A 12,637-nucleotide genomic window follows, 5' to 3' on the forward strand; every position below is an offset into this window, starting at 1 on the left:
TCACCAATACATTAATATCTAATCAAATATACTTACAAGCTCTAATGGAGAGAGGAAAAATAAAAGCGTAAGGAAATAAAATAGTACTAGTGATGCTTAGGAAGTTTCAAATGAGAGAACTTTGCTACCAAAAGTTGAAAACCTGTGAGAAAAAAAAAAACCATGGAAAGAATAGATTCAGAAGAACAAACATAAGGCAAGCCCAAAGTCAGTGCCCACTTACGAATCACTAATCAAGGGGTATCTATGTTCAAGAAGTAATGTACCCACTACCTGATAAATGTAACTGTAACCCCTCTGTACATTACCACGACAATAAACTATAATACAGTAAAACAAATATTTTTTTAAAATCATTAATCAAGAGCTTTCCTCAGAATGCTGAATTTCTTTGAGCTTCCTCAAGAGTGATGTATCTCATGATAGCAAAAGTGCCTTTTATTATGATCCCACAGCCATTCCCAAAGGCCAAGAATTCATTGGGCTGGTTATTAAATTTGTTCATTCTGTTTCCATAGCTCTGTTCCTATACAGCACAAAGCTGAAGTGATTAAGCTCATCTTACATAGCATTTATGCATCTTTTCATATTTTTATATTCAATAATATTCTTTATATTGTCAAGAAGACATACAGTGTCTGCACTGGAAATCCTAGGGTGGTATCAGGGAAGAGAGGCCATGCCTGGTTCAGTTCTCAGGTTCAGAGCTCAGGCTGCTCCAGGCTTGGCACTGTCTTGTGACTTCCCCACGTGGTACACTTGTTTATCTTTTTTGTCTTTAATGTTTTCATTTTGGTTTTTACCGTTGGTTTCTGTTGGTTTTTATTGTTGTTTTTAATTTAACAAATGACAAATGAAGAGTTGGGAAAAACAGGTCCCTACTTCCTTGGTGTGTTGTTTTTGTTTTTTGCTGTTCTTGGGATCTGGGTGCTGTCACTGAGCATATTTTACGTTTAAGGCTAACACTCCATCTCTTCAACCACAGCTTCACTTCAGGCTGGTTGGTAATTTATTGGGGGAAAGACTTTCTTGCTGACTCTCTTGCCCAGGCTGGCTTTGAATCACAATCCTCAGAGATTCTCAGCAAACTAAGTAGCTAAGATTACAGCAATGAGCCACTGGTGGACAGTTCCTCTTCCTCTCAAGGTTTACCATATGTTAACTTATTTTCTTCTTTGCTAAAGTGTCACCTAGCCATAACTGTTACCTTGTAGCAATTTCTCTCCCAAATAAAGAAATAAATATTGTTTCTCTTCTAAGACACAAAGGAGTCAAGGACTGGCTCTATGTTTGTTGTTGTTGTTATTGTTTTACTTACTTCACAACATGATTTAAAATATTTATTACAAGTTTTTGTTAGTATAAAGATGTCCTACAGAAGGGATAACAGTTATATGTCAGGTGATGAGTACATTACTTTTTGGACAATTTCAACTTTTCCCTATGTTTTATTGGTGGAACTGCTATGTCCAATGGGCAAGGGGTTACTACAGGCCCCCTACCAATGCTTACAACTTGAGTCCACAGTGGCCTCATGGTGTTTTGTGGGGAGAGCATGGAAGAGGAGGCTGAGTGGACAGGGGTAGCTCATGGTAGATAAGAGCTTGGGAAGATTGTGAATTCTTCCTGAGCACTGACATAGGGGTATCACTATCTGGCCAACCTTCACTTGAATGCTGGCAGGCTATAACTCCATTCTCTTTTATCTCTCACTTTTTTTGTATTTTTTTTTTCTCTGCAGGACCTGGATCGGTGAGAGGAATAAATGGATCCATCAATCTGGCTGTACCGCTGTGGCTGCTGGCAGCATCTCTGCTCTGCCTTCTCAGCAAATGTTAACAGAATAAAAATTTAAGAATAATTTTACACACACACACACACACACACACACACACACACAGGTCACACAGGATACAGAGAGAGAGAGAAAGAGAGTATGTGCAAGATGGGGGAGATCATTTATTTCACAGTTATGAGTGTTTATAAATGAGGAGGAAATGATGCAAATGAAGAAACAGATACACCATTTTAAACAATTTTAAAGTCCACCAATAAAAATCTACGTATAGTTCAGAGTGGGGGGGGAATTCTACCAGAACGTGTATGTACTAAGCAAATGAAGGCTGTGTAAAGACTCCATCATGCTAAAGACATCTGATGTTGTAATAATAATAATAATAATAATAATAATAATAATAATAATGACAAGAAATACCAGTTGGAAATTAAGCAAATCCCCACATAAACTTTATCCTTCCTTCCTGCATCCTTTTACATCTGTGGGGAAAAAGAAAAAAAGTTCAAGATCTTACCTTTGGTGTTTATTTTGCCATAATCTTTTACTTCTGGGGTTTAAAAAAAAAATTTTTTTTCATTCAAGCTGACCTGTAGCCATTCTGGACTATCATTGGAGTCCCTGCGTTGAGCTTTCTCCAGGCTCTCCTGCCTTCACAAACTCCGACTTTAGAGATCCTCCCTTCTCCCTGCAGTGTGTTCTGCCCTTCCCCAGGCATCATTCCCAACAATCCCTTTCTCTCCACCCCTTCTCTTCACCCCTTCCTCCCCCAGAGCACTAGTCAGGCCGCAAATGCTAGGAAGTGCCATTTTAATTTTTCTCCACTGTGCGTGTGTGTGTGCCCAAGTCTCTCTATCTCAAGTGAGATACATGTGTATGAGCGTGTGTGTGTGTGTGTGTGCGCGTGTGTCTCTAAAGCATGCCAAGGGAATGGCCCGTGTGTACATAGACTCATTGTGCTGTAGACGCTGTCTTGCATTGTAATTGTGAGATGCGGCTGTCACAGGTTCTAAGGGGACATGATGGTGGGGGAGGGAGGCAGAGCAAGAGTTCTTCCCCTCGTTCATGGCTGTCACATGACATCAGTGTGTACTGGACCCAGGCTGTGCCCTTTCCCAGGGTAGCACCCCCACGTTCCTCCTAGTCTCATCCTCAGAGCCCAGTCGGGAGTCACCCAGAATATCACTGTCCATGAAAGTGCCTACGACCCATTGGGATGAGCAAACAGTGGAACCAACCAGTGATGTGAATGACGTGAGAGCCAAGTATCTGGCTTCACCAGTCTGAGGGATCCACTGAGTTCCTGGCTTGTAGAGTATCCAGCCTATACCGAATAAGCCCCCAGATCCAGGAAGGTTTCCAAATGGTAACTCCCGAGGGAAGATCAATGGACCTGTTTTGCCTCCTCCCTAACCTTCGAATAACACTGCATTCACCCCATCCAATTCCCCTGAGCAGCGATTGTTTCCTCTTTCAGATACAAAATTGTGAGAACGAGCAAGACAGGAGACGTGAACAGAAGCCCAAGTCCATTTCCACAGTCTGGGGATACTGTTAGGCATTTCTCATAATTCCTTGTACTCCATTGCAGATTTTTGCCCTGGTGTTCTAAGCTGATATTTTGTTTGGTATACCCACTTTGTCTCCCTTCTCTTCTACCACTGATGTGTGTGTAGCACCAGTGTTCACAGTGGTTCATCATTATCCTAAGCCAGACAAATAAAAATTGCATTCTATTCACCTTTGCTGTTCTAGTTACATTGGAATCCATCTGGGTCAACTTGATACTAACACTAAAATAGGAGCTAATCCTTCCACCCAAAGAACTCAACAACTGGAAATGACTTCAGATAGAAATTGCAGAAGCAATGCAAAGCCTGACATGGCCACAGCACCCATTTGAGTAAGGTCTTGCAGACATTCTGGCTATCTGCAGGTAGTGATCTTTGTCAGGAAACCAACCATTGTCCTTGCCTCTATTATGGGCATGTTGGAAGTCGTTTGGATTATGAAATGACAGAGAATTATTGTTGAGGCCATAATAAAATGTAATTACACAGAGTTCATCTCCTTTTTGAACCTTGAAAATAACTGTTACATTATATAAAACAAGAAAATCCATGAAAGAAAAAAGAAAGGAGAAGGAAGGAAGGTAGGAAATATGAAGGGAGGAAGGAAAGAAGAAAGAAAGGAAGAGAGGGGAAAAAGAAAGAAAGAAAAGGAAAGAAAAATCAAGAAAGAGCTTTGAGAAGAATTTCAAAACTCACCTAGGAGTCTATATTCTTATTACACACTTTTCTCATTATTTTTTAGTATATATACTTTAGGATGGGTTAGGGTATATGTAGCAGACCCTAAGATAGAACAAAACTCTTGTTCAAGAAGGCAGGCTAGTGTAATGCATTAAAAAAAAAAAAAGCCACGTTCCTAAGTAGCATTCATTTATTGACAGAAGTTTCTCTAACAATTTGGTCTTCTTAGTACAGGATAAAAGTATACTACATGTTCTTTTCACATGTTGACCAGACAGACACATTGTTAAGTGGAAACTTTAAAAGAAATGCATGCTAATTTAAAAATGCAGGAAGTGAAAAGGATTGAATGGTTCTGATGTCATTTAGTATTCCTTTCAGAAACAGATGCCCATGGAATGTGACAGGTTTTAGTCACACATCTGGTCTTCTCTTCTCCACCTTACTGCAAGGAAAAGCTCTTGATTTTATGAGAGGAGTTTCTCCACTGAACACAACTTGATCATGACTGTACTACTTGTGCTCTTGGCTTTAGAATAATAGGCCATCTGTTAAACATAAACATGTGTCTTTAAAGTGTGGTAACTTCCTGTATCTCCATCAGATTCTGAGATTCAGATTAGAAATATGTTCCCTGTTTCCATTTCAGAAACACACACACACACACACACACACACACACACACACACAAAACACAACACATTGGCCCTAGAATACTCACAGAGAATGTTTTTAGACAGTGTGGAAAATGGAGAACAGCATTGCTCAAACATTAGGGCCAGTCAAAGAACACCAAGAAATCCTGAAGTCTTTTTAACACAAGACTTTTATGGAATCTAATCACCTTGTTATCAATCCCTCCAAGAATCTGGTTTGAGGGTTACCAATACACTGAAAAGACAACTGGTTGGAAATACATACAGACAGAAGTAAATGCATCCATCCATTTGAAGAGTTACTATACATATTTTACATACAAAATGTAACTTTATCATTCCTATAACAAAACCCTAATTAAGAAAAGTAGAAATGACCTTGTCCCAGGGTATTTACTAAAGACTGAGAACCAGCCCAGGTTTTATAAGAAGATCGCTATGATTCTAATCTGTGCAATTGGTTACCAAAAGATTTTGCCTCCTTAGAGGAAGATTTGTCCTCTTTTTAAGACATAAAATCCCTCTGTACAAAAAGAATTAAATCTGATATAAAAGTAGATGGAAAGGATTGTCCCGTTAGCTTTTGCCTTTCTTCCAACTCAGACTGCATTTCTCTTTTTCCTTTGCCTTGAGTATTGTTTTTTTGTTTTTTGTTTTTCCCTGAAACTACATAGTCAGACAACTGGGGCTATTCCTAGAGACCTTGAAAAAATACTCGTGATTTTCATGTTCTTGGGGGACAGAAGCATAAATCTGTTTCGCCTCCAAAGATGGACTTACCTCTTTTGCATACAGCACCTAAATTCCTTAGCATGAAATCATTTTACAATATTACCTACCAAGTTGCGACTTTCACAGTCCAGACCCACAGATTCGTCCTTGGGTTGATTATGGTTTGACTGTATCTACTGGCTAGTTTCCCTGAATTTCTCATTTTGTTCTTTGCAGGCTTTGAATTCTTTGTAGAAACATAAAATATAAATATATGTGTGTGAGTATGTGTGTGTGTTTTTAATCTTATCTTTACAGATGCTATATTTACAGTAATGTATGTACTATAAGAAAAATTTAGAAGAATGGCTTAACCTTCAAAAAAAGTATTGATTTTGGTTGATTAAAAAAGAAGCTATGCTTAATTTAGAAAGACACAGAGCCCCATTTTATAATTACATGTTTAAAAGAAACCTGCTTCTAGACCACGTATGGTGGGAATAACCATCCCTTCATTTATTTCTTCATGTTTATAAATATTTAGCTTGAATGTAGTCTTGGTTCTCACAAAGCTATCCATTTTTTCGGCAATCTAATTGCAATGCTAGACCCAACTTTGAAAAGGTTTGAAAATTCTGAAGAAAAATATGTGTATATATTTTTTTAATGTTGAAATAAGACCCTGAGTTAAGGAATCCAAATCTAATTTAGGAAGTTCCCATTTGCCCCAGTAATGTGCATTTCCCATCATGGTTGGCATAATATCTGTAAACATTTCACTAAATACAAAATGGAGTTTACATTTATATGCCTACAAGCAGGAAAAGGAGTAAACTATGATCATTTGTATTGGAGTATGTTGTTCAAATGTCATCAACTGAAATTAAGAATTTGTTTTTACCAGCCATGTACATGATTTAACTCTTGGCATGGAAGCTGGCATTAATATTAGGTTTAGGTTTAACATTGACATCAGAGAAATGTTTATGGGTGTTGTGGAAACCTCATTTTTAAATCTTGATTTCTTCTCAGTGCATTTACATATTTTGTGTTGATTAATAAATTAGGCACTAATCATGTGTAAATCAATGTAAATCACTAGTTTATGTATGTAGTATAAACTGTGTAAACTTCATATTTTTTCACACAGGGCCAGAGTTCAGCTAAGCCTATAAATCTTGAAAAAAACCACAACAACTACAATGGCTGAAATTAAGAAAAACCAAAGCATTTCACAGGTCAAATGGCAAGAAATAGTATTAAAGGCCCATATGTAAGATTTTCTCACTAAAACAACCAGACTTGCAGCAGCAGCATAAAGGTTTCAGTCCTACTCCAGGTCTACCTTTTACATAATGCATTCTCCTTGCCTAGACTAAGAAAAGTATAGAGAATTAGAGGAAACGTTGGAAGGGCTCATATGTCTGTGATGGTATCTTCTCTCAGGTGTCCATTTCTTCTTCATCATCTTGGTCACTTTGTTTAAATTAGTCCATGAAAGTCCCCTTATTTTGTTTTTTATTTCTGTTCTCCATGCAACAACAGTATTAGTAAGGTTTCTTGGTTACTTTAACTCTAATACATGACTGGTTACAGGCATAGGTTATGTCCCCGAGAAATATTTTGCTGAGTCAGGTTGGAAATATAATGATATATACATTTTTTTTTACTTTATGTTGTAGCCCTATGTTCCTGCCTGTCTATATCAAATGTTACAAAAAAAAAATAAAGAAAAAAAAGGAGAATCAGTTCAGGTGAGCTGAGGTCTCTCTCAGGCATGAGCTTTTTGAATCTTCCTGAAGTGCCTGATACATTTAACAGAATGGTATTTATGCATTCCACCCCGTCCATAACATCCTGGAGTTAATCAAATAGATGATTGCAGGAACCACATGAATGTTCTCAGCCTGGAGGAAACTTGTTTGTAGTATACTCCTTTCCTAAAAGAAAACTATGAAGTGAAATAGAAACTATATGGTATTGGTGGGTCACAAAAATTGGACTGCAGCTCTGGGTCTGGCAAAAAAAAAAAAAAAGCTACATGACGTGAGCAAGATCAGCTTTCCACCAGCTTTCTCATTGTGGAAGAGAAAAGTTCAAGTGACATCTTTGCAATCTCTTCCAATGCTACCCTCTCTCACATTTTGAATAAGAATTTAATGTTCACTTTCTGTTCTTCCCACCTAATATAGCCAAAGCATCTGTTTTTCATCTCTAGTTTAGTCTCAAACCATTCATTCTACCATTTCCATAACAAAAGTCCAAAATGTCCTAGAATACAGGGTCCCTGGACTGATTCTATAATTCTTTTCTGATAATAATAATAATAATAAACTTCTTGACAATCTAGAGAAAGGACATCTGCAGACTGCATTGAGGGTGTTAGAATAGCTAGGGTGTTGTCCCTGCTTAGGATATCAGAAAATCTAACTGTTGAACTACATTTTAATAACCTTTCCTACAAGGGAAAATAGACTAAGCATTATACATGAGACAAATGAGGAATATGAAAGAAACTCTTTTCTCTCATCCTGGGCCAAGGGCCTGATTATAGTAAATGTGTGTCCTCAGAAAGTCCTGGTTTGTGCTGATGGCAGTGAGCACGTGATCCCAGGCAAGTTCAAAACGGCTCATCTGTGAAAAACAATGTTTTTGCTTGGGAGGGAAAAATTGTGCAGGGTTCAGTTTCCAAAAGTTTCATTTACAGACTAGAAAAGCAAGAACGTGGGCAAAGAGGAAGCAATCCTCCTCTTAAAACTACCGAGTTCATACCATTTACATGAGAGATTGAAAATAGAGTAGAAATAAACACCTTTTAGGAGCCCACAGCTGAAGACAGCAAGAGTTATACAAGCCAAGCAAAGGAAAATTGAGTTCTCTTAAGAAGTGTTAGTTTGAACAGAAAGGATGGTTTCTGGAGAAGTTAACCAGGAATTCTCTTGTGCTGTTTTCTAGATGGACTGAGTAAGGGTTCAGTGTTCTATGCTGACTTCAAGGCCAAGTTTAGCTTCTGCCCAAAGTTATATTTTCTTTTATTGTCCGTCTCAGAGACACTGAAGAAAGGGATTATTCATTACCCACCATTTCACTTTGTATAGATCAGGATAAGCAATGGACTTGAGTATTTAAGATGAAGAATAGTCTTCCTGTGAAACAACTCCCCAATTCCATGGTTATTTCAGAGGTTCCTCATTGGGGGTGAACTCCTGAATCTACTCCTACAGTTACATTCTTCTCTGTACAAGCCTTCTCTCTATAAAGCCAGGCACAATAAAAATCTATTTTTGTGAATGAAGACAACACATGGAACTAACTACTAGCTTTGTGGCATGCAGCAGCAACCCCAAGCTATTGGAAGCCTTTGTGTTGACCCAACTTCCCTAACTCTTTGCTCCTCTCCAGAAACTGGAAATGATTCATCCTGGTGACTTGTGGCCAAGATCTGCCCTCTAAGTTTTTCCTAGGAGGAAGGGTGCTAAAGGGAAAATAGCAGTGGGAGAGAAGCACAGGAGACTTCCAACCCTCTGCTGCACCTCTACCCTCCAACTGCTTCACTTTCCTCCTCATTGCTCTACTGAAGAGTGTATAAATCCTGCTCTCAGTTAGAATTCTCCTTATTAACACTGTTAAATACATATAAATATATATATATGAATATATTCCTTTTTTCAGCCCTGTAGACATGAACTGATCTTCCCTTGATGATACAAGTATCATGGCCATGTTTTTGTTTGAGTATTTTGTTGCACAAGGTATTTTATTTTAATGTTTATCAGGTGGATTTTTTTCCCCTGAAAAGCTCTGTGAAGGAAAATTAAAAGTGTGTGTAAAAACAAAATCAAAACTTAAAAAAAGCTTTTTTTTCTTTCCTTTTTAAAATGTATTTAAATTTTGTTTCTCTCTTCTGTTATTTTACCCATATGAATGCTCTGCTCTTCTGTGATCTTAAAACAAAATGAAATAAACGTGAAAAGGAGACGTGTTGTGGTTGACCTGTGTCATGTGATCTTGTGGTTGGTTAAGTTTTACAGGGTTTTCTTGACTGAGTTAGGAAATGAAGACAATAATGAATATTGTGTGGGCAAGAGGTAGACAATTTTTTAATCACTTGAAGGCTGTTTTTCCACAGAAGTGAATATGCTCTTTATAATCATTGTCTTCATCTAAGCCAAGAAATTGTCTGAAACTCTGCATTTTCCCTTCCCTCATCTTCCTTCAAGGGGATCATGGGAAAGAAAAGAAAAATGACCATTGGACAGCTGAAGATAAAGATGAAACAGTTCTTGAGTGAAAACTTGAGACCTTAGGGTAGGAACATTAGGGATTATAGCCTTTCTTTGAAGTGTCTATTTCAGTGATTATTTTTAAGGGATCACTTTAATGAGATCCTGTGTAATATCCATAGAAGATACTTACCTCCCAAAGCCACTTATTATTTCTACTTCTGTAAATGCAGTTTGCTATTCTTGCTAAGAGCTATTATCTTCTCTAAACATTTCCAGAATCTATATAGAATCCCTGTAGCATTGTGCCAGACAGACAGGAGATGACAAGAGACAATAAGAAACAAGAAATCTACACTTGGAATAGGTGAAGATGGTAAATTACTTATCAGAAGTGGCTGGCAGGGTCTGGGGTTTAACTCTTGGGATACGAATCAAATCTGAAACACTTTCCAGAGAACTGATGAGAATTTAAATGTATGGATAGGGGAGGAGGAAGTGGAGTTTGAAGTATATAGCACTCCTGTTTGGATTCTGAGAAAAGATTCTCAGATAAAACAAAACTCTCTCCTTTCTGGTTCATAGAGATAGCTACAGGGCCCAATCTCCTCAACATTTGAATCTCATTCTGGAAAAACAAAAAACAAAACAAAACAAAAAACCCATCTGGACCGGCATGGTGGCTCACCCCTGTAATCCTAGCTACTCAAGAGGCTGAGATCTGAGGATCAAGATTTCAAGCCAGCCTGGGCATAAAAATACCTGAGACTCTTATCTCCAATTAACCTCTAGAAAATGGCAAGTGGGGCTTGGCTCAAGGGTATGGTGATAGCCTGGAGCTGAAGAGCTCAGGGACAGAGCCCAGGCAAAGTTGAAGCCCCATAACTCACCAATATATAAATAAATAAATAAATAAAATAAATATTAGAAAATACCTCTTTGTAACATGTTTACCAAACTCAGGCTTAAAGATATGATGCTTAAACAAAACAGCCCTGGGTTAGAATTTTTCTTATTAATTCTCCAAGTCTATGAAACCTAAGACACTAGCTGCAAGCATGAAACCTTCAGATAAGCCTCATTACTGATCAAATTTAACTACAAACCAAGGAGTCTTAACTCCCCCTTTATCTTGCTAAAATGATTGACAAACTCAGAAAGCATTATACTTAAGAATTATTTTTATAGTAAGGAAGAAATATCCATCAAAACTAGTTGAAGCCCAGTACTGGAAGTTCATACCTATAATTCCAGCTTCTCAGGAGGCTGAGATTTGAGAATCGAGTTTCAAGGCCGGTCTGGGCAGCAAAGTCCTTGAGCCTCTTAATCTCCAATTAACCATTAGAAAACTGGAAGTGATTGTTAGGGTCCAGTCCTCCAATATTAAGATCTGTGATCAAAGGAATGAGTCTGACACAAAAAACGTAAGTTAAAGTTTTATTCCGCACCTAGCATGGAGAATCATACTGACTGGTCAGGGCCGTCTCTAAAATGTGAGTGACAGAGCGACCCGGTCTAATCTCACAGGCTATTTTTATATGCCACCAGCCATGTGGTTGGGCTTGGCCATACATAGGTGGCCAATGGAATCTCAAGAATCTCAATATACTTGAGTGATGGCTGGGGCAACCACTGACACCTTTGTTGTTTGAACTGACCTATCATCTAGGTGTGCTTCTGATTCACTGCTTTGAGCACAAAGGAAAGGGAGGGAGGGAGTTTCCTGGCAGGCCAAGGCAGGTAAGGTGGGGGAGGAATTCTGGTAACTTCACCTGATTAAGCTGCTCTTGTAATCTGAGCTGTTATCAGGGAATTTACAGTCCCCCCCCCCCCCCCCCCCCCCCCCCCCCGCCTTGAATCAAGTATTCCTTTGTCATGAATAAGGGAAATGCCTATAGGGCATGGATTTTAGGGGAAGTCAAGAAAGGAGTCTCTTCAGTGATGCTGTGGCTTAAGGTGGTAGAACACTACCCTAGAGTAGAAGAGCTCAGGGACAGTGGTCAGGCCCAGAGTTCAAGGCCCATGACCAACCCCCAAAACAAACAAACAAACAAAAAAACCAAACCCACATGAGTCCCAAGGAAGAAACTCAGAGGGCACAGTGGCACAGTTTGGTAGGAGGTTTCCCTCACAGAAGAATTAAGAAGCATTACTCTTCTACCAATTGATAGGAGACAACAAAAGATTATCAACCAGGGAATTTCACCTCAGCTTTGGTGTTCACAATGTCTTGTTCCTTTTTAAGTTTTGTGTGGTGATTCTGCTTTTCTTTGAGGTCTCATTGCAAAGATATGGGTGTGTTGAATCCCTTGTCAGCATGCTGAGTTCAGCTCCCAGCACCTCTTCCCTATTCAAAGGTCAAGTTGATATCATGAAATTCCAAGGTTGCATCCACTATTTACCTGACTTGTCTATCAAGATCAGCCCCTTCTAGCTCATCTCATCAGCATGAACAATTTGGTGGCCATCATAAATAATAAACAAAAGATCATGACGTAGAAAAATTCCAAGCAATTAAAAATTATCTCCCAAGAACAGGGGACAAAGTCCAGCCACAGACTTTATTTCAGTACATTCCATTACCAGTTTTAGGAATTCAAAGTCTCCGAATTTCCCCAGATGAACTGAGATTTCATTTCCCTTAAATCACAGAAGCTTCACTGTTGAAAAGCCAGTACTCCTTCATGTTTCACAATCTTGAGTGCCTCTGAAGAAATTCCATTACCACCCATTTTCTTCTCATTTTATATTATTGGTTTGAAAAAAGTAATAAGAGCTTGAAAGAAGGTGAGTCTGTGATCTTGATCTCTTAAAGAAAGAGGTGGCTCTTACACTTCCAATCATCCTATGTGCCTAGCAAGTTGCTGTCTTCATGGCACAAATTTAATAACTATTCATCATGATGGAATTAAGTTGTGTTTGATTTCCACAATAAACCTACTACTTGAAGAATTCTTTCATATGGATTACCTTAGCTTCACCATTGCTCTAGAAGATTTC

The 12,637-nt window shown here is 38.5% G+C and overlaps 1 protein-coding gene across 2 annotated transcripts in view; it reads left to right on the forward strand.

Moving 5' to 3' along the window:
* Positions 1–9,404, forward strand: part of Lsamp (limbic system associated membrane protein) — a 623,669-nt gene extending 614,265 nt beyond the window's left edge. For both annotated transcript variants that reach the window (XM_090346000.1, XM_090346010.1), the window contains one exon: positions 1,742–9,404. In XM_090346000.1, the coding sequence (XP_090202126.1) occupies positions 1,742–1,839 (98 nt within the window). In that variant the 3' untranslated portion in view covers positions 1,840–9,404. The remainder of the gene's footprint in view (positions 1–1,741) is intronic.
* The last annotated feature ends 3,233 nt before the right edge of the window (positions 9,405–12,637 follow it).

Source organism: Megascapheus bottae, chromosome 1 (genome assembly GCF_031878675.1).
Source record: "Megascapheus bottae isolate mThoBot1 chromosome 1, mThoBot2.hap1, whole genome shotgun sequence".
Classification (NCBI taxonomy): domain Eukaryota; kingdom Metazoa; phylum Chordata; class Mammalia; order Rodentia; family Geomyidae; genus Megascapheus; species Megascapheus bottae.